Raw genomic sequence first — 25,850 nt, 5'->3', positions numbered from 1 at the left:
AGGCATGAGCCATCACAACCAGCCTTTTTAAGTTATTATACATAATTTTGCCGGGCGCAGTGGCTCACGCCTGTAATCCCAGCACTTTGGGAGGCCGAGGCGGGTGGATCACGAGGTCAGAAGATCGAGACCATCCTGGCTAACACGGTGAAACCCCGTCTCTACTAAAAATACAAAAAATTAGCCAGGCGTGGTGGTGGGCGCCTGTAGTCCCAGCTACTCGGGAGGCTGAGGCAAGAGAATGGTGTGAACCCAGGGAGGGGGAGCTTGCAGTGAGCCGAAATCCAGCCACTGCACTCCAGCCTGGGCGACAGAGCGAGACTCCGTCTCAAAAAAAAAAAGTTATTATACATAATTTTGCAATGAGCAATTTTATGCATACAGCTTTTACCAAACTTAGGGTGATCTTCTTAGGATATATTCCCAGAAGTGGAATTAAATGAAAGGCGGTGACCAACTTGATATCTATTGTCAGGTTATCCAAAAAGTTTTCACCAATTCTTTTATCAAAACTGACCTGAAGAGCCAGTTTTTCCTGGCCTGGGGTCTTATTTAAAGATATCTTTGCTGCTTGCTTGCTTTCTTTTTTTTTTTTCTTTTGAGACGGAGTCTCACTGTGTCACCCAGGCTGGAGAGCAGGAGTGTGATCTCAGCTCACTGCAATCTCCACCTCCTGGGTTCAGACAATCCTCCTGCCTCAGCCTCCTGAGTAACTAGGACTACAGGTGTGCGCCACTACCCCTGGCTAATTTTTGTATTTTTGTAGAGATGGGGTTTCACCATATTGGCCAGACTGGTCTTGAACTCCTGATCTCAAGTGATCTGCCCGCCTCGGCCTCCCAAGATGCTGGGATTATAGGTGTGAGCCACTATGCCCAACCCTTTGCTGGTTTCTTAAGTGAAAAATTGGTATATTATTGTTGGAATGCATGGCTTTTTTTTTGTTTTGCTAAATTCAGTACCAGTACAATAAAAGGAGAGACAAGAGAACCTACCTCTACATGAGAAGACTTAAACAGAGTATAACTTTATTTTTTTGAGATGGAGTCTTCCTCTGTTGCCCAGGCTGGAATGTAGCCGTGTGATCTTGGCTCACTGCAATCTCCACCTCCCTGGTTCAAGCGATTCTTCTGCCTCAGCCTCCCAAGTAGCTGGGACTACAGGCGTGCGCCAGTACGCCCGACTAATTTTTTGTATTTTTAGTAGAGACGAGGTTTTACCATGTTGGCCGGGCTGGTCTTTCAATTCCTGACCTCAGGCGATCCACCCACCTCGGCCTCCCAAAGTGGTAGGATTACAGGCATGAGCCATCGCACCTGGTCTGTTACAGCTTTAAAAGTACGCATTTCAGAGCATAGTCTACATTTACTAGGAGCCTCTTGTTAAATTAGAATGAGTTCACATTATAGTTTTAGATGGAAACTGCCCTTGAGTGAAACCCAATTTCTGCTTGCAACATGCTCTTGGGTTTTGGACCATGGGAGTCCAGGGGCCGGGACAGCCTGTCAGTTGGTGGTGAATGTGACTGTATGTCCAGGCATGTTTGGGAATGAGGCCGGCAGCTTCTCTCTCTGAAGAATTGAAACCTTTTACTGCCCTGATCTCTTTCTCCCCAAATCTGTGAACTTCTTTTGCGGATGATTTGGTTCACAGGGTCAGAGCATGCGCTCTAACTGCATTTGGGGGCCTGCTCTTTCAGAAACCATCAATAGCTGTCTCACAAAACATCTGGAACAGCTGAAGGCCCCTGTGGGGTCTCTTTCGGACATCTTTGGAAACCTGCATCTTGACTCATTGCCAGATGAGTCAGATGTGGCCCCTGATTCTATCCCAAGAGAGACCCTGGTCACAGGAACGTGCCATTTGAAGTGTGTGTGTTACGGCATTGGGAACTTTGCCACCTGCATCATAGCTAGAAACCAGCTAACGTTTTTGCTGCTTTTGTTGGAAAAGTGCCAGGTACATTTTTGGATTCATTTTCATCTCCTCCTCCTCTGGTCTTATACATGGGTGCACACAGATGTTTGGGTTGAAGTAAACAACTCATTCTTCCCTTCTAGATTCCCAGAAGTCACTGTTGGGTGTATGACCCTCTGTTTAGCCAACTTGAAATTGAAGTACTGAACACCCTTGGTGTGACTGTTCTCAGTGAGAATGAGGTAAGTGGTTTAAAGGGGAGCAGACAGGGGTATAAAAATCCTGACCAGACTCACCCCAGGCTCTGCCTGTTAAACACCAGCATTCTTTGCAGTGGCAGCCATTCCTCTCTTACTGCCTGCTCACTTTTGTAGTGTCTGAACGACGTAACCAGCCAATCAGTTACCTCCATTTTGGCTTGTGTTGTGCCCATCAGAAAAAAATTACACAGATGGCATGAACCAGAACACGTTAGGTCTGAACCACTTTTGTGAGAATTATTTGTCTGGAAATTATGCTAACTTGGTATTTGCTGTTGCTATTGAAAAATAAAGATCTAGGTGCCTCAAGCGAGGTCTTTCTGGTTGGATTCTACCCTGTCCCAGGGAGGTAGTAAAAGGGGTTGCAGCATTCCTCTTTGATGCTATAACCCAGTCAAACCCATAGCACCTGGCTGTGAGTTGTGGATTAATTCTCTGCTCACATTTGCACGCCCCAAAATAGCTGGGATTTGACATTTCTGAGACCTGTGGAATAAAGAAATGCATCCCTCAAGCACAGGGACAAAGCCAGTATGAGCAAATCCCTCCGATTTCGGTTTTATATTGTCTTAGGGATTAGAATCATTTGATTCCTGTGTGTGTCCTGAAACTGCCATCTTATTACTTATGTGAAAATTTGGCTCAGTTGAGAGAAGAGTCATTCCCTGATATTGGCAAGGTCCTAAAACACTGTCACTCAGTTCAGATCATCTTTCTGGGTGCCTGCTCTGTGCTAGGCAGGGAGCTTTTGGGGAGACCAAAAAAAATGGGAGCCAGTCCCAGTGTTCAGGGAGCCCGTGGTCACATCAGGGCATGTGACCTGTAAACAAGTGAATGAGGAGTGAAATAGTGAGGCAGAACCTTGTACTAGGAGCTGAGACAAGAGAGGTGTTTGGAGGGATGGAGGAAGGATTCCTGGGTCTGAGCTGGGCTTTGAAGGTCTACCAGGAGTTTGCTAGTGGGACAGAACCAGGATTGCAGGTAGCTGTGCAGTGCTGGCTGTTCAGGAAACCACTGCCAGTTTGTTATTAATACAAGGGAAGCTGCAAGAAGACGAGAGGCAGGCCAGAGGTGGGCAAGGGTCAAAGGGCCTTATGTTCCCTGCTAGAATTTGACCGTAGAGCAGTGGTTCTCAGGAGGGGTGATTGTGCCTCAGGGACATTGGAAGAGGACTTAGTTATACAGATCTGCAGGAAGTGACACAGGAAGTGTGGATTACCGAACATGGGGGAAATACATGGGGTAAGTAACATCACTATCCCTCCTGTCCTTGCCGTCATAGACCCAGGAAGCCCCTCTGTTAGTGTTCATGAGACTTTCTGTTCATGAGACACACATTTGTTAAGTAAACTTGAGTTCTTTCGGGACATCATGATCTCCTGACTCTAGTTCTGTAACTGTATAGATTTCATATACGAGTGTAACTGTTCCACAAAATGAGCTCTTTTCCATTTGATCCTTTAGTTTGTCTCATGATTAACCCCATCCTTACCTCTCCCTCACCTTACTGTAAATAATAGGTTGTGAGCATGTTTACACCTGTGAATATCTTACCCCCAGGAAGGAAAACGGAGTATTCGCGGGGAGCCTACCATCTTTTACATGCTCCATTGTGGGACAGCCTTGTACAACAATCTTTTATGGAGTAACTGGTCAGTAGATGCCCTTTCTAAGATGGTCATCATTGGGAACAGTTTCAAAGGACTTGAGGAGAGGTAAGTCTGAGAATGCTGAGATTCTGTCAGGCCCTGAGGTGAAGCCCATACCTCAGATTGACCTGCACACAGAAAACGTTTCCTTGATGATTCCATACTGGGGAAATGCTTTTCCATAGGGAACAGGATGAAGGCTTAAATACAGGAGATGTCAAACCCCGATTCAAGCTATGAAGCAAGTTAAGGAGTCTTTTTGCCACGAATTCCTCCCTTCCATTGTGATACACAGAAATGGTTTTGAAAACAGGGAAAAGCTATTTGATTCCTCTGCTTACAGCTCCACATCCTCATTCTGTTCCACAGTGCTTAGGAGTCTGCTCAGTCATTTCTCTTGATGAAATGGGCACAATTACTGGAGTACTTGCTTTTTTTTTTTTTTTCTTTTGAGACGGAGTCTTACTCTGTCCCCCAGGCTGGAGTACAGTGGTGTGATCTCGGCTCACTGCAACCTCGGTCTCCTGGGTTCAAGCGATTCTCCTGCCTCAGCCTAATGAGTAGCTGGGATTACAGATGTGTGCCACCACACTCGGCTAATTTTTATATTTTTAGTAGAGATGGGATTTTACCATGTTGACCAGGCTGGTCTTGAACTCCTGACCCCAAATGATCCGCCCCGCCTCAGTCTCCCGAAGTGCTGGGATTACCCGTGCCTGGCCCGCATTTTCAACTATTTAACTGGTTTACTCCACATCTCGAGTTTTTTCCTAATTCTTCCTATGCTTCAATCATCTTGCCCTTCTGTGTCTTAAGTTGAATGAAACGATCCTCATACCTCCTAATCATGGTTTTGTTTTTTTTTTTAAATTTCTAGGTTGTTGGCAAGGATTCTGCAGAAAAATTATCCCTACATTGCAAAGGTATCTATCTGAATAAAGGGGCTGGGATGGAAAAGGGTGTGAAACTGTGAAGAATTCTATCTTTACAGGCGTAGGAGGAAACTCAGGGGCTAAGTGGCACTAGTGTACTGTCAGCTCTCTCCATGGGTCTGTGTTCCAGAAAGCTATGACTCTTTAATGCATCTCTTAGTTTTTTCCTTATTTCCTTTATTTTTATTCTCAGTATCACAGTCCATGATACCCACTGTCCTTGGGGCGCCCAATTCATTGTGCAAAAGCATTTAAATTGAAATATCCTATTTGTTATTTTTTTAAAAAGGAAAGTGGGGATGACAAGTAAAATGGAAATTTCTCCCAGAAGTGTGGGGATTACTGTGACTAGCTAAAGTTTTCACACTTGAATTTTTCTGCTCAGATTTTAAAAGGACTGGAGGAGCTTGAGTTTCCTCAGACTTCACAATACATGGACATATTTAATGATACCTCTGTCCACTGGTTCCCCGTGCAAAAGCTAGAACAGCTCTCCACAGATATTTGGGAGTTTCAGGAAGAACCAGATTATCAGGACTGTGAGGACCTTGAAATCATCAGGAACAAGACAGAAGATCCCTCCACTACTGACTGAACTCACTGTGAGGTAGTCAGTGTTGGCTGAGGTAGAGGCTGCCACCGGAGACTAAAGGGAAGGCTGCCATGGAGGAACTACAGAGAACTCCTTTGCCAGGAAAGAACATCAACTTGGCTGTCTTGTTTTGAGGACGATACCCCCCATGAGGACTTGGTATAAAGATTCCTGCACTGCTAAGTGGCATTGTCCCGCTTTACATCCTTCCCTCGTGACCTGGCCCAATGTGGAGTAGCTCCTGAGTAAAGAAGTTACGCTTTTGAAGGTGATCTAAAATACTGTTTATTCACAACACATCCCTCTCAGGGGCAAGTCTCTGGCTGGCTCTGGGCCTGCCACAGTTCACTTGGCCATGTCGATCAGGCTCTGCAGTGAGGTGGGCACCCATGTCTTCTCGCCCTGGACAAAGACCACTCCCCGGTCGATGTAGATCACAATGCGGCCAAAGGTATAGAGCTGCTTCCCTTCGTGTCGCTTCCCAATGACGGGCATGAAGACAATGTTGTGCTCCTCAGCCTTGGTCTCAATGAGGTCCTTAAAGTTCATGGGCACAGAGCTGGCGGCCACGCCAATGCCCCTCTGGGCCATGTTCTCAGCCTCCCGCCTCTCCTGCATGGCTTCGTACTGGAAGTCCTTCCTCCGCTCCGTGTGGGTGAGATAGGCAATGTTCTCCCGCGCTCCTGGCTGCATGTAGGCACCTGAGAGATACAGGAGGACAGGGCAGTGAGGAGAGGTGTTTCCAGGTGTATGGAAGTTGACGCTGACTTGGCCCAGGTCTGGGTGTGCCAGAGTGCTTGTGACTCACTGAAGGGCAGTTCTGCCTCAAAGATACAACTTTGGAGGAAGTTTAGACAACTGGCCAGTATCACATAAAAACTGTTCAGAAGGTTTCTGGCTAGTATCTAGTAACCAAAGAGATTATTAAATATTCAACATTTAAAAATGAAGTATCTGTAAGGGATTTCTTCTTTCAGAGCTGGAAACAGCAGAGAGTCCTCAGCCACTCTCCTGTTTCCACCTTGCCCTGTAGAGTTTCCACTTCATACCACCAAAGAGGCAGCTTTTAGTACCTTGAAAATATAGGCCCACACTGGCTTTATTTTTAACCTACCCACACAGGCCCCACATCCTGAAAGGAGTTCACGTATATTTGAGGAGCTGAAATTGGTGTTTAAGGATAATACAAGACCATAAATGCTAAGTGCTCACTGAGGGGTATATACAGGGAAGAGTTTTGGAAACATGAGGCCAGGGGTAGCTAAGGAAGAGTTTTTAGAAAGAACTTGATAATTACGGAAGCAGAGAAGTATATTTGCCTTATTACTTAATCTCTGTTTTCACAGAATAGGCTATTTTTTCTTTTTTTCTTTTCTTTTTTTTTTTTTTTTGAGACCGAGTCTCTCTCTTGTCGCCCAGGCTGGAGTGCAGTGCTTGCAATCTCCACCACTCACTACAACCTCCGCCTCCCAGGTTCAAGTGATTCTTCTGCCTCAGCCTCCTGAGTAGCTGGTGTTACAGGCATGTGCCACCACGCCCAGCTATTTCTGCATTTTTGGTACAGATGGGGTTTCACCATGTTGTTCAGGCTGGTCTCGAACTCCTGACCTCGTGATTGACCCGCCTCGGCCTCCCATAGTGTTGGGATTAGAGGCATGAGCCACGGCGCCTGGCCTAGGCTAACTATTAAATAACAAGAATTAAAGACTCAGGGAATAGAAATTCTAGTTCTAACTGCCACCCTTTAACTATGTGACCTTGAACAGGCTCTTAGCCTCACTGGGCTTATCTGTGAAACAGACTAGATGATCCCATTTCAATGCTGTGAATCGGCTAATGAGCAACACTGGAGCACAGGACTGGTTGAAATAGGCTCCCAAATGTAGAAACATAAACATACTTTCATTTACTTATGATCTAGGCAGAATGACTTGCCTAGAACTTGGGAATAGATATAGTACATGAACAGTGAACTGCCTGTTTTTGACAACACGGACACCACCTATTGAAGGCTACACACAAGCATGAACTCAACCCCCTTTTAGCCTATGAAGTAGATCTTACTGTTTAACAGGTCAAATGGGGCTGATGAAGGCTGAGCAATCACCAAGTGTAAGACCCGTGTACCCAACTCCACACTGTAAGATGTGTGACCTGAGCAGCATGTTCAGGGCTGAATGAGCCTTAAAAGGCCACACAGCACAGTGGTTAAGAGGGTGGGGCCTGGGGTTAGACTGACATCTGAATCCAGCTTAAGTCAGTCTCCTTAGGGAAGATGCCCCTCTCTGTCATGGTAGACCTGGGCAGTGGGTGCCAGCTGACCATGTACCCCAATCAGCAGAGTGAGAGTCTGTTGCTGTGGGCAAAAGTGTGACCTAAGGTTTAGGCTGCCTACAGGAACCAGAAAACTCTGATTCTGTGTCATTTACATGTGTGAAATCTGAAGCTCAGGGCCAGGACATCCAAAATGGGAATCCTCACTTACCAACATTGGAGGACACTGCCCGGTTCATGATATCAAGTGCCTCGTTAAATTTGTCCTTGACAGATGGATGTGCCAGCACTTGGTCTGAGAACATAGACTTCCAACCCAGGTACCACTTGGTGATCTCCTCATAATTTGGGCTGTTACTGAGCCAAGAGCACAGCACCTGCCAAAAAGAAAAATTACTTGCATCCATGGTGGCAACAAATGAAGGCAAGATTTCCGAAGGGGCCATTTGTTTTGTTTTGATCCTGGTCCTGCAGGCTAGTGACACCACTTTACAGGGATTTATAGTAGCTAAACAGTCTAGGACTTATGAATATGGATTTTGGAGTCAGCCTGGTAGCTAAAGTGCCCTTGCGTGTAAACTCTCTGAGCTCCGCTTCCATGTCTACACGACAGGGATACCATAGCCCCTACCCCATAGGGTTGCTGCGAGGAGCTGAGATAAAGCAAATAAAGTGCTTGGAACAGCTTCTGATACGTAGCAAATGTCCAATAAATGGTGCCCACTATTAAGATGACCTAACTCATTCCTACCCTACCATGTAATTCATTTTTATTATGGAATTGTACCTACAGTCAGGCAGAAAATTAACTTAATCCCCACCCAGTTCCCTCCCCCAGAAAGCCAAGCAAAACAGTGTACCTGAAGCCACTTGGGGAAGAAATGCTTTTCAAGAAGTCCCACCAGACTAGAGACAGAGATCATCCCTTCCCAGTCGATCACCCAATAGAATGCATCCATGTGCTGCTGGTGGGGGTTAATGACTAGCTCACCAAGACACATCCCTGGAAGAGAAACCCGGTCTATAAGGCACAGCTTTAGTACCGGCAAAGCCACAGAAGCACAAAGAGCAAAGATAATGTCCGTTTTCATCTCAGCTCACAACAACCTCCACCTCCTGGGTTCAAGTGACTCTTGTGCCTCAGCCTCCTAAGTAGCTGGGAGAGCTGGGAGTACAGGTGTGCACCACCGCGGCCAGCTAATTTTTGTGTTTTTATTAGAGACAGGGTTTTGCCATGTTGCCCAGGCTGGTCTCAAACTCCTGATCTCAGGTGATCTGCCACCTCAGCCTCTCAAAGTGCTGGGATTACAGGCATGAGTCACGGCTCCTGGCAGTTTTTTTTTTTTTTTTGAGACAGGGTCTCACCGTTGCCCAGGCTGGAGTGCAATGGCAGATCTCAGCTCACTGCAACCTCTGCCTCCCAGGTTCAAGCCATCCTCCCTAGTAGCTGGGACCACAGGCACATGCCACCACAGCTGGCTAGTTTTTGTATTTTTGGTAGAGATGGGGTTTCACCATGTTGCTCAGGCTTTAATCTGCTTTAAAGGTCAAATTTAAGCTCCTGACATAGCAATTCTTAAATATATATATATATATATATATTTTTTGCTAACCCAGAAATAACTCCCTAATAATTTAGAATAAAATACCACAAAAATTTCAGAACTCCAATGGCTGTCCTGTTACCAGAAGCCAAAGCCAATCAGGAAAACCACAAGGCACAGAGTCCGATGTTGTTACTGTCAACTATTAGTCACTGCTGTAAATAAACAGTGGAAAGGACCCAAGTTACATTTATGTTCAGCCTCTGAACAGCAAGGAATATTGTGTACTAAGCACTTTCATTAATACAAAGGCTATGCTTTAAATCACCACTGACCACAGAAACCAGGGCACCAAAGCTGCTGGGCTTGGACTGCATTTTCCCCATATCCTTACCCAGCTTGGGCACTATGTTTTTGACCATGAATGCTTCCCAAGAGCCAGGAGTGAAGACATCCTTCCAGGGCTGGAGGATGAGCTTGGCAGAGGAGTCGCTGGGGTGCCACTTCTGCAGGGCGCTGGACAGCTTGCTACGGATGGGGGAATAGAGCGGCTCCAGCCGTGCCTGCATAAGGGGCAACCATGGGTGGATCCAAGAGTGGATGGGAACAGTGTCTGTGAGCGGGTTCCAGTTTTCCACCTGCAACGTGGGGAGAAGAAACAAAAGAAACAGTTCATGTCGCCTGTTGGGCAGTCACATAACACCCGTGTGGTTAAAGGCAAGAGCTGCCCCTGGAGGAGGCCCCATGCTCTCCAAGGCCCATGGTCCTTTGTACATCGCCAAACAAATATGCCCATTCATTTGATTACATCTCAGAAATAGCATAATTCTAATTTTAGTGAAGAAATCAAGAAAATGAATTCCCTCCTGAGGGTGGCTTGGGGGGAAAAGTGCTGAGAAAAAGGCTGGAATTAACACTCTAGGTCAACAGTTGTGTTGACAAATTCTGTTAATTCTAGGCATTTTAACAGCACTGAGATAATGAAGACATAGACTGAACAAGTCCCTGTAGTTAGTGATGATAGCTGTTCCTGTGACTCTCACCCCACCTCCTTTTGCAGCTTGGGGAAGATGAGTTGGTCCAGTATGTTATCTAAGATCCACACAGGAATGATGTGCACCCAACTATCCAAAAAGTCCACCATCGGGTCACAGTTCCTTGGCTGCCACTGAGTGACAATATTTCGAACAAAAGGCATCCAGACTTCCCATATCAACCTATGGGAGAAAGGCAAAGGACAGGCTGGTTAATTACACTGATTGGTTTCAAAGAACACCACCACCGCCCACCTCTCTAGAATCAGAAATAAAAATGCAACAGCATGGAAATCCGATCAGAGGAAACCATCAGGCCAGTCACCATGCTGGCCAGACCTGAGCCTGCTTCTTCCTTGTTCTCGTGACTCTCCTCTAGAACAGGCCTTGGTCTCGTAGGCAGTGCCCCCCCCCATCTGGCAGAGCTGCTTTAGGGTCACAAGGGTCTCTTCCTAGGTATCAAGTGCTTTCCCACCTATAGGCTTCTATTCATGAGCTGACATCTCTCACCCTCTGATCACAGTTTCAATGTCACCTCCTCTAAGACCTCTGTCCTAACCCCCATTCCAAGGAGGTCGCTCCTGCAGTTTTCTATCGCTGTACCTGGTGTGCATCCTGCCTTTATTTGTTCACTACCTTATTTCCCATCTGCCTTTTCTGCTGTACTATAGACAGAGGCTGTCTGCTATACTAGGGTAAGCCCAGCACCTAGCACAAGCATGATATTCAACAGACATTTGACAAGTGTCAGCTGAATTCATGGCCAAATGTAATTGTACAACCACTATGGAAAACAGTGTGGAGATTCCTTAGAGAACTAAAAGTACAACCACCATTTGATCCAGCAATCCCACTACTGGGTATCTACCCAGAAGAAAAGAAGTCATGGCTGGGTGCGGTGGCTCACGCCTGTAAACCCAGCACTTTGGGAGGCCAAGGCAGGCAGATCATGAGGTCAAGAGATTGAGACTATCCTGGCCATCATGGTGAAACCCCGTCTCTACTAAAAATACAAAAGTTAGCTGGACATGGTGGTGCATGCCCGTAGTCCCAGCTACTTGGGAGGCTGAGGCAGGAGAATTGCTTGAACCCGGGAGGCAGAGGTTGCAGTGAGCCAAGATCACGCCACTGTACTCCAGCCTGGCGACAAAGCGAGACTTCATCTCAAAAAAAAAAAACACAAAAGAAGTCATTATATGAAAAAGATATTTGCTCACACAAGTTTACAGTAGCACAGTTCACAACTGCAAAAATGTGGAACCAACCCAAATGCCCACCAATCAACGAGTGGATAAAGAAACTGGTATATGTATATGTAATGGAATATGACTCAGCCATAAAAAGGAATGAATTAATGGCATTCGCAGCAACCTGGTTGGAATTGGAGACTACTATTCTAAGTGAAGTAACTCAAGAATGGAAAACCAAACATCTTATGTTTTCACTCATAAGCGGAAGCTAAGCTATGAGGATGCAAAGGCGTAAGAATGACACAATGGACTTTGGGGACTTGGGGAAAGGGTGAACGGGGTGAGGGATAAAAGACTACAAATTAAGCCAGGCACGGTGGCTCACGCCTGTAATCCCAGCACTTTGGGAGGCCAAGGCGGGTGGATCACGAGATCAGGGGATGGAGATCATCCTGGCCAACATGGTGAAACCCTGTCTCTACTAAAAATGCAAACATTAGCTGGGTGTGGTGGTGCGTGCCTGTGATCCCAGCTATTCGGGAGGCTGAGGCAGAAGTGCTTGAACCAGGCAGCTGGAGGTTGCAGTGAGCTGAGATCACGCCACTGCACTCTAGCGTGGCGAAAGAGTAAAACTCCGTCTCACGTAAAAAAGACTACAAATTGGATTCAATGTATACTGCTCAGGAGATGGGTACACCAAAATCTCACGAATCACCACCAAAGAACTTACTCATGTAACCAAATACTACTTGTTCCCCAAAACCCTGTGGAAATAAAACATTTCAAAAAAATAAAATAAAAAATAAAATAAATTCATGGCCAAATGAATTTAAATTCCTAAAGCGGTGTCAGCATGAGCAGAGAATTAATCAAGGCTAGCACTGCTGCCTTCCCCCACCTTCAGCAGTCCTTCCCAACCCCCCAGGAGAAAGAAGCTGGAGCGCAGAGCCCTGCCCTGTGGTACCTGTGAAAGGCATCTGCCGAGAGGTCCTGTCCGCCATGAGACAAGAGCTGGTCATTCTCCAGGAGGCTTTTCCACTTGGAGATTATCTCGGTGCCATAAGTGCAGTCCTGAGGAGAAAGGCAGAGCAGCTGAGGGGCAGCAGGCTCTCCAGCCCTCCCTGCCCACTGGACCAACTCATCAAGCAAGGGTAAGCCCAACCAAGAGGCAGGGATAGGTTGATTTTCCCAACAACTCACTTTGAGGGGATCCCACTCCTTGAAGTACTCCTTCATGAGTGGATAGACGATGGCCACGGCGAGGTCCACACGGTCGGACATCCTGTACTCCTCATAGTACTTGTCCTGCAGGGTTTCGAAGATGCGGGCACACTCATCCAGGGTGAGGGGGTTGCTACAGTCGGGCTGCATCCGCCGCTCGCATTCCTCCACCATCTCCAGGACCTTGCTGAGGTTGGAGATGACCCGCTCCTCATGGTCCAGGACCTCGGTCATCTTCTCCAGCTCGTGGAAGAGGTTGACCACCATGTCCCGCTCATACTGTAGCTGCCGGTCATTCTGGATGATCTCCTGCTCCGTGAGGTCAATGAGCAGCTGCAGGTTGTGCTCCAGCTCGGGCAGCGCAAAGCCCGGGGCCTTGGCCTCTTTGCCAGACTGTGGCAGCTGTTGGGACTGCAGCGGCAGCCCATCATCGGGAACGTTGTGTTTGTGGCTGATCTGACTGTAGCTGTAGTAGACCTTTTGCTCCCGGCCTGTCATGTCTATGACCTTGGAAAACGTAGAGGGACGAAGGTTAACACCACTGCGGCACTGTTAAACACACAGCTAAGCCCAGGGGAAGGCCCCATGACAGGGAAGTGTGTAGAAACCACATTATTCAACAGAGCTGGAGAAGGGCAGTGTTGTAAAGTGGGATCCGCACTGTCCTAGCCTAAAGGAGACTCCAGGGACAAAATCAGATGCAGCAAGCAGTTCTAGGTTGGATCACTTTGAGCAAGCCAGATGGAGAAGACTTTTTAGGGAAACGTGAAATTTAAATAGGGACTGAGTATTAGTAGATGTGAAAATTTATTTTAGTGGAAAGGTAGAAGCTGTACTGATCAAAGAAGGTAACACAATCAGAATATCACATTTTGATTAAAAAAATGCACATAAGCATAGAAAAAGATCTAGGATGTATAACAAGATGTTAACATTTGGTAATCTTGGAAGGATGGAAAATATTTCCTATATTTCTCCCTATTTCCTAACTTTCTAAAATGTACTACACACTGCTATTATAATAACAGTTGTTTTTTTAATTTAATTTTTTAAACTTTTTTATTTTTTGAGATGCAGTCTTGCTCTGGTGCCCAGGCTGGAGTGCAGTGGCACAATCTCAGCTCACTGCAAGCACCGCCTCCCAGGTTCATGCCATTCTCCTGCCTCAGCCTCCCGAATAGCTGGGACCACAGGCGCCTGCCACCACGCCCGGCTAATTTTTTGTATTTTTAGTAGAGACGGGGTTTCACCGTGTTAGCCAGGAAGGTCTCGATCTCCTGACCTCCTGATCCACCCGCCTCGGCCTCCCAAAGTGCTGGGATTACAGGCATGAGCCACCGCACCCAGGCTTTTAATTTTAAAACAAAATAAGGCCGGACGCGGTGGCTCACGCCTGTAATCCCAGCACTTTGGGAGGCCGAGGCAGGCGGATCACGAGGTCAGGAGATCGAGACCATCCTGGCTAACACGGTGAAACCTCGTCTCTACTAAAAAATACAAAAAAAACTTAGCCCGGCACGGTGCCTGGCTAACACGGTGAAACCTCGTCTCTACTAAAAAATACAAAAAAACTTAGCCCGGCACGGTGGCGGGTGCCTGTGGTCCCAGCTACTGAGGAGGCTGAGGCAGGAGAATGGCGTGAACCCGGGAGGCGGAGCTTGCAGTGAGCTGAGATCGAGCCACTGCACTCCAGCCTGGGCCACAGAGCCAGACTTGGCCTCAAAAAAAAAAAAAAAAAAACAAACAAAAACAAAATAAAACATACAAAAGGCTAATTGAACAAAGGCAACCTAGGCAATGAGCTAATTCCAATATTTTAGGAAAACAGGAAATGTGAATATGGACTGCACTTCTGAAGCAGAATGATTCATCACCACTTTTTAAGTAAGTGTGTGATCCATGAACCACCAGCATTGGAATCACTGGAGGAGAAGAAAAAAAAAGGGGTCTTGAGGTTCAGTTTAGACTCAAAATTCCTGGGAGGCACCTAGACACCCGTATTTCTTATCAGGTCGTCCAGATAATATAACAGCACACGTTTGAGAACCCCACTAAAGGCTTTGAGGTCTATGACACACTATAAATCCTACAGCAAATGACAACAGGCAACTGTCACCATTGTTCTTTGACTACTTGGAAAAGTAATGGAAAACGTCATACACTATATGCACGTAACAGTGAGTGAAAATTTAACGTATCTTAAAAAAAGAAAATACTCAATGCTGACTAAGGAGCCCTGGGAACTCTCTCCTGCCCTCCTGGTCAGACAGAGTTAATACAACCTTCTGAGTATTTGAATGCCTTAAGTACTTTTGTATTTAACGTGGTGATTGCACATGTACATGTCTATCCTTAAAAAAATGTCTCAAACAAAGACAAAGTTTTATATACAAACTAACCAGTCAAAAATCCAAACTAAACCAGATAAAAGCTAAATGCCTAACAACGGAGGTAGGATCAAGCAATATAGTACAGCCACCCTCTGGAATTCTGCACTCATTATAAATCTTCACAGTGAGTTTTTAATAAGAATGTTACTGAATTCACTGATGTAAGCTCCAGAAACACAGGAACATCATTTGGTTTACCAGTGTAGTGCCGTGAAGAGTGTCTGGCAGAGAAGGAACTTGGTAACTATTACTAAATATGGGAGTGTAATGAATAGGAACATGATATTAATAGTATTCATTACACTCCCATAAAATAAGTGAGAAAAGCAAGGTACCAAAAAAAAAAAAAAAAAAAAAGCCTAGCTAGAAGATCCAAAAAACCCTAGAACATGTTCAGTGATTAATTCTGGGGTGTGGCTCCTGTACCAGGTGTCCAAAGGCCCCCATACCTTGACTTGAGAAAGCTCCTTCTGGGGAGCAGTGAGCTTCTTGCTAATCCTGCCCTTGGCCTTCAACTCTTCCACAGTCTTGTAAGAGTATTTGGGCTTCTTCTTGCTTCCACTTGGGTCTTTCCTCCACTGGCTCAGCTCCTTCTGAAACTCCTGAACCAGAAGGATACAGTCAGATGCAGCAAACCACTTTTTACAACAGGTGAGACAGCTAAGACCATTAACAGATGTCACCATTCACTGTCTTAGATTTATTTCCAGGTTCTATATGAAGGAAGGAAAGGATGCACCTGCATGACACCAAAACTATCTAATGATAACTCCTTGACCCCATTTACCCTCTTACAAATAATGAGGTTCAGAAGGCAGGTCCACCAGACGGGAGGGAGAAACAAAAATAAAGGAAACAACATGTATTGAGCATCTACTATGGGCAGGCACTACACTAGTTTAAATGTACCTCATGTAAAACTTAGAAATGCAATGTAAAGGATTTTTTAAGTACACAAAATCTTGTTTCTCACTTTAAAATGAAGATAAATAAGCAGGTCCTAACTCTCAAAGCAAAGGTATCTCTTATAATCAGGGTCTGCAAAATGTACCTGCCGTAGCTACAGGAGGAGCTACGGCAAGCTTGTCCAACCCGCAGCCCAGGACGACTTTGAATGCGGCCCAACGCAAATTTGTAAACTTTCTTAGCGTGATGGTAGTAGAATCCAGCCCACAGAAGTTGGTTTTGGAGTTGTCATTATGTTTTTCTCATACTGGTTAAGACTTGTCATTTTTTTCTCTAAAAGTATCTACACATCTGGCTACTTTGGGAAAATCAGAGTATCAGGCAATACTAAGCCCACATCCTCATAAGCAACAATCACCTAGAGCTGAATAAAGATTTACGTTCTAGACAGGCTAAGGCCTCACCTCTGTAACGCAGTCCCCACCCCTCTTTATTGTCTAGCACCTGGCTCATCTTACTTGCTTCTGTGGTGTGCCTGGCACCTGTAGGCTTCTAAGTCTGAGAACCCCTGACTCAGAGTGGTCAATCCCACATTATCAAATGACTGTGTCATCAAAAGGTCAGTGACAAGAGTAACGTGTTTCTTTGCAGCATCCTGCTTTCCCCCATAAATTCAAATGGGAAAAGAGTAATACTTCAATCAACAGAGCTGGCCCCTTCTATCACTGGGGAAAAGGGACACACAGCTGCCAGCAGATGGCTCCCTGCTGCACTTGGGATGAAACCCAAGCACCTAAAAATGGCTGTCAAGGCCCATCTTGTGGCCCGCCCACCCCTCTGAATGCACTTCCTTCCCCTCTGCTTTGTGTACCACCCTCCCACCACAACGGCTTCCTTTATGGTTTCTTAACCAGCAAGCTCAGAGCCTCTCAGTGTCCTCAGGCTTCTCAGCTCACCCTTCTGCCAAGTCTCAACTGAAATGTTTCCTTTCCTCAAAGGTTTCCCTGACCAGCCTATTTATAAAAGTAGGTCAACACCACCTCCCAGCCCCCAACCTTATTTTCTGTCTAGGCAGGTCCTAGCACCTTCTGCCATTTCAACTGCCACTTCCACACCATAGCTGCTTGTTTACTCTCTGTCCACCCCGCGCCCTCTCATCATGGTGCACCTAGCCTTCAGCCCAGCACCTGGCATATGGTACGTGTACAATAAACATCTGAGGACTAGTAGAATGAAGGGATAAATGAACAGCCATTAGAAATGGACAGGACACCACCCACCCATGTCTCCTGACTTCCAGTTACCTCTTCAGCTTCTTCCTCTGAGTCAACCACAGGGAAGTCTTGCATTGACTGCGTGGTGCGCTCGGATCCATAAGCCCCCACAGCACCTTTTCCCTTTCTCTGCTTGGCTTCGATTGGGTTAATGATACCTGAGGAATTTCAGCAAAAGATAAAGAGAGTCTTATGATAACAGCAATTCATGTATGTGAATCAGCCACTCAGTGAAATGACAGTTTCTTGCTCCTTCCACAAAATAACACGCTACTCAAGGAGAGCTATTCTCTGCCCTCAGAACACTACTCTTGTCCCTTGTGATCTGAAACTTATGAGCATTTATGCTACCACAGAACAGTCTGCTGACTGGTTTATTTATATCCCAAATAGATTTCCATTTCTACTTGGATTGTTTCAGTGGACAAGAAGAGAACAGAACACTACATTTATAACCGAGAACTCCAGTATACTAAATTCTACACTTCACTTCTTTGGAAGCCTCTATTAGGGAAAATGCAATAATTCAGATACTATATTGATTCTGACTGAAGTGAAGCTGTAATTTAATATAAGACTCCTCATGTATTTTACTTAGGAGTTCCTATCTCCTATGTTTAACTTTTTTATAACAAGTTTAAGCCCTAGAAATAAATGTTGCTTTTCCCATAAAAGAGTTTACAAATAGGACCACAACATTTCAATGAAGATGTTGCCCCCCCTCCAAATTTCCCATCCCTGCCTCCCTTCCGTTTAGTACAGCTAAAGTCTCAAATAAGAGCTATCCCTGGGCCAGGCATGGTGGCTGATGCTTGTAATCCTAGCACTTTGGGAGGCCAAGGTCTTGAACCAGCCTGGGCAACATAGTAAGACCCCATCTACAAAAAAAGAAAAAATTAGCCAGGCATAGCAGAGTGTGCCTGTGGTCCCAGCTACTCGGCAGGCTTGAGCCCAGGAGGTTGAGACTGCAGTAGGCTATGATCATGCCATGCCACTGCACTCCACCCTAGGTAACAGAGACCTTGTATCAAAAAAAGGAAAAAAGCTGTCCCCTCATTCTCATTCAGCGTATCCTTGCTTAAGTTCATGTATTTTTCATGTACCTAATGTTTTCAACACATAACCTGGATTTCACTTTAATAATTATTTAGAGGCCGGGCGCAGTGGCTCACACCTATAATCCCAGCACTTTGGGAGGCCAAGGAGGGTGGACCACTTGAGGTCAGGAGTTCGAGACCAGCCTGGCCAACATGGTAAAACCCCGTCTCTACCAAAAATACAAAAATTAGCTGGGTGTGGTGGTGGCTGCCTGTAATCCCTGCTACTCGGGAGGCTGAGGCAGGAAAATCGCTTGAACCAGGAGGCGGCGGTTGCAGGTGAGTCAAGATCGTGCCATAGAACTCCAGTCTGAGCGACAAGAGTGAAACTGTGTCTCAAAAAATAATATTATTATTATTTAGAGACTCAAATTTGAATATGGAGGACACATTTGATTATATCTACTTGGCAATCATGCATAGGAAATAGCTCAAGAAGAAGGGGAAATGTTCCTGTAGGAAGAATCCAACTGTTTGGTTTGAGAGGCTTTGGTCTCAAGAAGATAAGAGTGTGACAGGGGCTGTGTCTCAGTGAGGCTGGCCATGAGAAGACAGGAGGAGACGGGGCTACTAGACGAAGATGGAAGTAACCAATGAAGGATTTGCTCAGCCAATTTTACAGCCATATGGCTCTAATTATTAAAAAAGCTACACACAATGTTTTACTGATATTCCTGAAGGACAAATAACCATTTCTGCAAAACTAAAACCCTTGTGAGTAGGGATGGCAAACTCAAATGACTTCGGGACCAAGAAAAGTTCCTGTGGGTTGGGGTGGAAGACAACAGGGGGCCGTGGAGACTGCCTCCAAGAGAAGACCATGTCCATTGTCCCAGGAGCAGCTCTCACTTGCCTCAACTAACTACTGCCAGGCAAAATCTAGAATTTTAGGTGAAATTGTCTATTTTTTAAATATTAGCAACTAATTCATTTTTGTCTTTATTTATTCTATCTATTTATTTATTTATTTATTTATTTAGAGACTGAGTCTCACTCTATTGCCCAGGCTGGAGTGCAGTGGTGTGATCTCGGCTCACCGCAACCCCCACCTCCTGGGTTCAAGCGATTCTCCTGCCTCAGCCTCCTGAGTAGCTGGTCAGGACCAGGAAAAAAGCCTGTCTCCAACCTGTTTGCAGCCTATTTTACACCCTAACCCTTTTCTTCTTGTTGAAACAATTACTTATTTAACTTGAGCTTTGATAAAGCAAGGTAGCTTAGGAGTGCAAATGTCTTGTGCTGGCAAACCAGGCTAGAGAGAGAAAGTGCTTTTAAAAGGGAAAAGCAAACCTCCTCTCCCAATGCCCCTCTCCTTCCCTCTGCCTGCCCTCCATCACGCAAGACGACAAAAGTGCAATACCTTGTGCATTCTTCCCGAGGCCCCGTCCAGGGACGTAGCCCATCTTCTGAAGAAGCTTCTGTCCAATTCCTTTTGTGTGTCTTTCCCAGCTGCCGAAGTCCATGAAAGATTTGGTTCCTCCTGCAAAACCTTTCTGGCTGGGCTTAAAATTGCCACCCTGCAAAGAAGAAAAATCAAAGCTTAGTTAATGGAAAAACAAAAAGAAGAAAAATCTAAGAAAGCTTGGCCAACAGGAAAATGGTCTAAGTTACACAGCACTATGAAAAGGGTCACAAGAACCAAAAATGTGTGTGATACGTGTCAGGAAGGAAGAGACTACACTACGCACTTCACAACTCACAGAAGTCTGCCACCAAAAGGAGATACTCACAAAACGCATTCCAGATAAGTTTCTCCCTGGCTAGAAAATGCTTGGGCCACAATGACATTTGAAGGATATTACTGGAGTCACAATCCTGCAATAAAGACTCTACCGTTTTTAACTTCCTTGGTCCAAAATCCTTAGGAAAGTCGTCCTGCTTAACAGGTCTCTCTTCATCATCAGAATCTTCCAACTCTGCCTCCTCCGCTGCCCCTTTCTTGAGTCCTGCACTGATGAAGTTGACCGGCGCAGAGTAGTCACGGGCCCTGCAGGCACAGAAACAAAGCCCCATGGGGTCGGTAAATAACTCTTTTCTCTGCAGCAATCCCTTTGCAGAAACTACGTGCTTGAAAACTCCTCAGAATGAACTTCATGGAAGGTTTTTTAAAAAAGTAACACATTTTTTAATGTGTCAAAATATCTAAAGGACCCCAGATTTGGCTTCCTGTCGTCACATTTAACATTTTATCTGACATATTCCTCTATGGCTGAAGAGTTATCACATCAGTATAGCGTTGATTATAAATCCAAAATATGATGTGATAATACAGTTTTCCTACATTTAAAAAAATTAATTTATCATAAAAAGCATTTGTTTTGAAAACTATTGCAAGTACAAAAATCCAACAGGAGCAGAGAGAAATTTTGATGGATAATCATAAATAAATAAAACCCACTGAAAGATTATACGAACATAAAGCATATAATAATTATATTAATCAAACTCAGAAAAAGCTCCTATCCATTAAATGTATTGAATGTGAAAATTTCCAGCCAGGGCAACATACTAAGACTTTGTCTCTATAAAAAAATAAATAAAAATTAGCCAGGCATGGTTGTGCAAGCCTTTGGTCCCAACTACATGGGAAGCTGAGATGGGAGGATTGCTTGAGCCCAGGAAGTTGAAGCTGCAGTGAGCTATAATCATGTCACTGTGCCCCAGCCTGGGCAAAAGAGTAAGACTGTGTCTCAAAAGAAAAGAAAAAAATAAAATTACACTGAAGTCCCTTAAGAAATAATAAATTAACTCTGTAAAATGAAATATATTGATTTAAACTCTGACTGCTTCAAGCATTTACATTAAGCCATTAACCTCAGGTCCTTTTTGTATAAAATAAAATTGATATATTTGTACTGTGTGGTTTAAAAAAGAAAAAATTACAATAAAAAACCCTGGAGCTGGGTACAGTGGCTCACGCCTGGAATCTCAGCACTTCGGGAGGCTTGAGGCCAGGAGTTCAAGACTGGCCTGGCCAACATGGCAAAATCCCATCTCCAATAAAAATACAAAAAATTAGCTGGGTGTAATTAAAAAATTAGCGCACGCCTGTAATCCCAAGCTACTCGGGAGGCTGAGGCACGAGAAACACTTGAACCCAGGACACAAAGGTTGCAGTGAGCTGAGGTCATGCCACTGTATACTCCAGCTTGGGTGACAGAGACTGTGTTTTGAAGAAAAAAAAAAAACAAACCTGGGAATACAGCAAATAAAGTGATGTCTTGTAAAATGACCAACCTAGTAATTCAACATCCTCATGGCAACAACAGAATTTAGGGACTTTATTCCTAAAAATGTAACATAACTTAGTGATTCAGATCCCAAACTCTAGAGTCAGATAGGTCCAGGTTCCAATTCTAGCTTAGCCTCTGCCTAGCTGTATGACCATTAGCCTCAGTCACTTAATCTGTAAAATGGGAATAATAATGGTACCTTTCTCATAAGGAAAATTAATCCAGGCTTGTGAAATAGCCAGAACAAGTAAGCAGCCAAGAGATGTTAGCTATTATTATTATGATTATGCAATTTTTGATCCCTGATCTATTTGTCATGCACTTTCAGACACCCTTGTGGATGAGAAGTTTGAACTAATCTCTATATTCTTTCTCCCCCAGCCTCCTTTGAAAAAGGCACATTCTCAGCTGGGTGTGGTGGTTCAGGCCTGTAATCCCAGCACTTTCGGAGGCCGAGGCAGGTGATCATGAAGTCAAGAGATCGAGACCATCCTGGCCAACATGGTGAAACCCCGTCTCTACTAAAAATACAAAAATTAGCTGGGCGTGATGGCAGGCACCTGTAGTCCCAGCTACTCAGGAGGCTGAGGCAGAAGAATCGCTTGAACCCAGGAGGCAGAGGTTGCAGTGAGCCAAGATCGCACCACTGTACACCAGCCTGGCGAAAGAGCGAGACTCCATCTCAAAAAAAAAAAAAAAAAAGAAAAAGAAAAAGGCACACTCTCAATAGGATGGAGCCTAGAGGCCACAGGGGGGACCATTCATCGGAGGAAAAAACCCCCAACCTGGCACACCCTGGTCGAGTGATGTTCAGCCAGGGCACATATAACCTCGTGCTGGGGAGGAGACACGCAGCCTGAATCCACATCGCCCACCACTATCCTAGACCAGTACCTCCACTACTCCACTACCTGTGCAGGGACCACTGGCTTGGCCTCCTCAGTCTTCCACTGTGGCTCCATGCCTATTGAGCACACCAGCAAAAGGGTCTTCTCAAAACATAACCCAGCCCCACATCACACCCTCTCTATCACACACACTATGCTACCCTTCCCCCTCTCTGCTCCAGCCCCTAAGCCTTTCATATCCTTGTGGATACCATGATGCTTCCCATCAAAGGCCTTTGCATATTAAGACCTCTTCTACCACCCTAGTTACCTTCTACTGTCAGTCATATCAGCTTGCTTAAGCGTCAATTTTCTCCATAGAAATCTTCCTTGACCTCTCAGAATAGGTGAAATGCCCTAAAATGTATTCTCCCTCATGTCCTCATGTCCCTCGTGTCCTATATCACAGTTACAAGTTTCAAATGCCTATTTCCATCTTCTAGAGTCTGGGCTCCAGGAAGGCAAGAATGGGTCTACAGCACAGGCCTAATACATAGTAATCACTCAATAAACACTGATAATTAAATCAGTGAGGCCAGGCATGGTGGCTCACGCCTGTAATCCCAGCACTTTGGGAGACTGAGGCGGGGGGTCACTTGAGGTCAGCAGTTCAAGACCAGCCTGGCCAACGAGGCAAAACCCCGTCTCTACTAATAATACAAAAATTAGCTGGAGGTGGTTGTGTGTGCCAATAATTCCAGCTACTCAGGAGGCTGAGGCATGAGAATCACTTGAATCCGGAAGGTGGAGGTTGCAGCGAGCCAAGATTATGTCACTGCACTCCAGCCTGGGCAACAGAGTGAAAGTGTCTCATATAAATAAATAAATAGATAGAATAAAATAAAATAAATAAATAAGTGAAAGAGCAGCACTCTAGCCTAAAGACGAAACCAGACCTCTCGAGATGATGTCACAGCTAATGGTCTCAACAAGGCCAGGAGACAAGTATACTTATCAGGGTATTCTCCTCCACTCCCTGCCCATCTTCCCCCTCTTCCCTAAAGCAAGGTGAAGCAGCCCCTGTGCCAGGTAGTACCGTTTGCCTCCAAAGCTGGGCCTCTCATCATCCGAGTCTCGCTCTGCCCACACCCCGTAGGTGGCTTCTTCCTTGGTCTGCCAGTGGCGCTGTCGGTTGGGGTTGAACTCATTCTGGAGATCCCAGTCAGTGATCTCAAAGTTTTCCCGCTCGTCATCATCATCATCAATGCGGCCTTCCCCATCCCGGTACAAGTGGGACAATGACATGGCCAGTCACTAAAGGAAGAGACAAAAAAGGCACAGGCTATAAGTTCTGGGGGCAGCAGTAGGAGGATTCCTTGTCTCTACTCCTTGCTGCTTTCAGAACTTTCTCTGAATTCAAAGTCCATTAAAATCAGCATTACTATTCAATAAAGAAAATATTAAAAACCTACTTTTAGAAAACAATCAGTACTAAAACAGGTGAACAAAATACTAGTCCCAACCGTCTATGATTCTTTAAAAGTATATATTTCTTTGTCCTAGCCAATATCATAAATATCACACATATTCACACATACACAAACCACACAAAAATAATTAAGTAGGTTATTTTGTACACTATTGTCTTAGAAAATGAGTGGATATCTTCTTAGATCCCAGATTCTTTTTCTATTACTGAGGAAAAAATTATATCTGGATCCTTGGTGGTCCTAGGAGTGATTTTTTTAGAACATGCTTTTTGAAATACATTACTTGATGAAACAACATTTTCAGTTATCCTCACATGAATTTCTTCTGATGAGCTGAGAGACTGTAGTAATTATGAACACTATTTTAATAGTCAGATGGCCAGGGATTGATATAGAGAATCTACCTCATGGTAGCTGGGTGACCAGATTCAGTTGTATTTCTTAAATTGGGATAAACTACTATACCAACCTTAGAGAATGCTTATAAGGCAAATTCAATGAGTTCAAAATAAGTGCTCAAGAAACGACAGCTTCTACTTTAGTCCCATGATTAGGTTAATCATTGTATTAGGGTTTTCTAGAGGAAGAGAACTAATGGAATAGACATATATATATAAAGGGGAGCTTATTAAGTATTAACTCACACTATCACAAAGTGTCACAATAGGCTGTCTGCAGGCTGAGGAGCAAGGAGAGCCAGTCAAGTTCCAAAGCTGAAGAACTTGGAGTCTAATGTTGGAAGGCAGGAAGCATCCAGCACGGAGAAAGATGTAGGTTGGGAGGCTAGGCCAGTCTCTCCTTTCACATTTTTCTGTCTGCTTATATTCTTGCCGTGCTGGCAGCTGATTAGATTATGCCCACACAGATTGAGGGTGGGTCTGCCTTTCCCCATCCACGGACTCAAATGTTAATCTCCTTTGGCAACACCCACATAGTCACACCCAGGATCAATACTTCCTATCCTTTAATCCAATCAAGTTGACACTCAGTATTAACCATCACAATCATCATTACTATTATGGCACTAGGGAGTAAACTTAGCAAAGTGATTCTAAAATCTGGCACGCTAAAATCGAAGCCTGAGTTCAAATTCAACTCTATCAGATACTCAGTGTATGAGAATTAAATGCACGCGAAGCGCCAAGCATGGTGCACTACACAATAATACATTAAACAGGTGAGAGCAATTGTGATTCTCGTCTTGCTGAAAGCGGCCTTAAGGCACACGGAGTTCACTACTTCCACAGGCAGTGTCCAACTCTGGTCACCTCTGGCAAAACGTTATCTCTGCCCTCTTCTACTCACTGGTGCACTGTTTGGATGCAGCTGGTCCCAACCTCTTCCAGGAGTGTTTAGGACAGAAGGGTTTTCAGAAAAGGTGGGGACTCTCAAATACATAAGGTTAAATAATACCACTGCCTCCGTGGGCATAGTAGGTGGTAATAAGCCCTGAGTGAGTAGTCACAAGTTATGAAGCCCTCATCAGTAGATGCTAGGTACATGCCGGTCGCTTGAGACCGATTATCAACTGTCCGCATCAAGATACTTCTGCAAAGTAGGTACCGTTAGTTTTCATGCTTCAGATAAGAAAAAGGAGATTCAGAGAAGTTAGTCACTTACCCTAGGTTCCACTGCTCATAGGGCTCAAACTCAGGAGAGCTAGAAGTCAGGCCTCGGGCTTGTCTCTGTCCTGCTGTCTACGTTTGGCGAAGGAGGCTCAGGTTCTTAACTGAACCCAAGCCCTAAACCCCATAGACCCCAAGCAGCACCGCCCCTCTCCGTGCCTCGGCAGAGCTGTCTACGAAATGGATTCCCCTCCCCACACCCCAACGGCTAGGACCGCAGCTCGCCTTCCCCGAACCTTCGCCCCTACTCCCACTGGCGCTGAGTCCCCTCGTAGCCAGCCTTGCTCACCTCTCCGAGGGTCCAGCGTACCAAAACTCAGCTTCACAATCCGCGCGAGAAGACCGCCGCTCCTACGCCAGAACCCGGATGCATCGTGGCTGGCGCGCCGGAAATGACG

At 45.3% G+C, this 25,850-nt stretch overlaps 2 protein-coding genes across 3 annotated transcripts in view; one reads left to right on the top strand and one right to left on the bottom strand.

Annotated features, from left to right (window-relative positions):
- SRRD (SRR1 domain containing) overlaps positions 1-5,617 on the top strand; it is an 8,359-nt gene extending 2,742 nt beyond the window's left edge. The window contains exons 3-7 of the mRNA XM_007975233.3: positions 1,700-1,959; positions 2,061-2,159; positions 3,738-3,892; positions 4,704-4,749; positions 5,144-5,617. Coding sequence (XP_007973424.3) covers positions 1,700-1,959; positions 2,061-2,159; positions 3,738-3,892; positions 4,704-4,749; positions 5,144-5,353 — 770 coding nt within the window. The 3' untranslated portion in view covers positions 5,354-5,617. The remainder of the gene's footprint in view (positions 1-1,699; positions 1,960-2,060; positions 2,160-3,737; positions 3,893-4,703; positions 4,750-5,143) is intronic.
- Positions 5,609-25,850, bottom strand: TFIP11 (tuftelin interacting protein 11). Of its 2 annotated transcripts, XM_038007660.2 has the most exons (14): positions 25,742-25,850; positions 25,448-25,524; positions 23,434-23,651; positions 20,111-20,264; positions 19,638-19,794; positions 17,214-17,341; positions 15,453-15,605; positions 12,593-13,120; positions 12,357-12,463; positions 10,217-10,385; positions 9,563-9,806; positions 8,485-8,627; positions 7,836-8,001; positions 5,609-6,051 (listed from the first exon to the last, which is right to left on the bottom strand). In XM_038007660.2, exons 3-14 carry the CDS (start codon positions 23,640-23,642, stop codon positions 5,696-5,698), a joined length of 2,514 nt encoding a protein of 837 aa, XP_037863588.1. In that variant the 5' UTR covers positions 23,643-23,651; positions 25,448-25,524; positions 25,742-25,850; the 3' UTR covers positions 5,609-5,695. The 2 variants fall into 2 exon arrangements, with proteins under 2 accessions (XP_037863588.1, XP_007973422.1); XM_007975231.3 differs by lacking the exon at positions 25,448-25,524 and having other exon boundaries at positions 25,742-25,836.

This window comes from Chlorocebus sabaeus, chromosome 19 (genome assembly GCF_047675955.1).
Source record: "Chlorocebus sabaeus isolate Y175 chromosome 19, mChlSab1.0.hap1, whole genome shotgun sequence".
NCBI classification, from domain to species: domain Eukaryota; kingdom Metazoa; phylum Chordata; class Mammalia; order Primates; family Cercopithecidae; genus Chlorocebus; species Chlorocebus sabaeus.
The sequence above is the reverse complement of the archived record's forward strand: the minus strand, read 5'-3'. Positions and strand labels throughout refer to the sequence as shown.

Excerpts from the sequence above, each read along its gene's own strand:
- TFIP11 (XM_038007660.2), bottom strand. The coding sequence starts at position 23,642 with ATGTCATTGTCCCACTTGTACCGGGATGGGGAAGGCCGCATTGATGAT. Across the intron at positions 20,265-23,433 it reads CCCAGCTTTGGAGGCAAACG|GGCCCGTGACTACTCTGCGC; the intron begins GTACTACCTGGC and ends CTGTGCCTGCAG. Across the intron at positions 8,628-9,562 it reads AAACATAGTGCCCAAGCTGG|GGATGTGTCTTGGTGAGCTA; the intron begins GTAAGGATATGG and ends TTTCTCTTCCAG.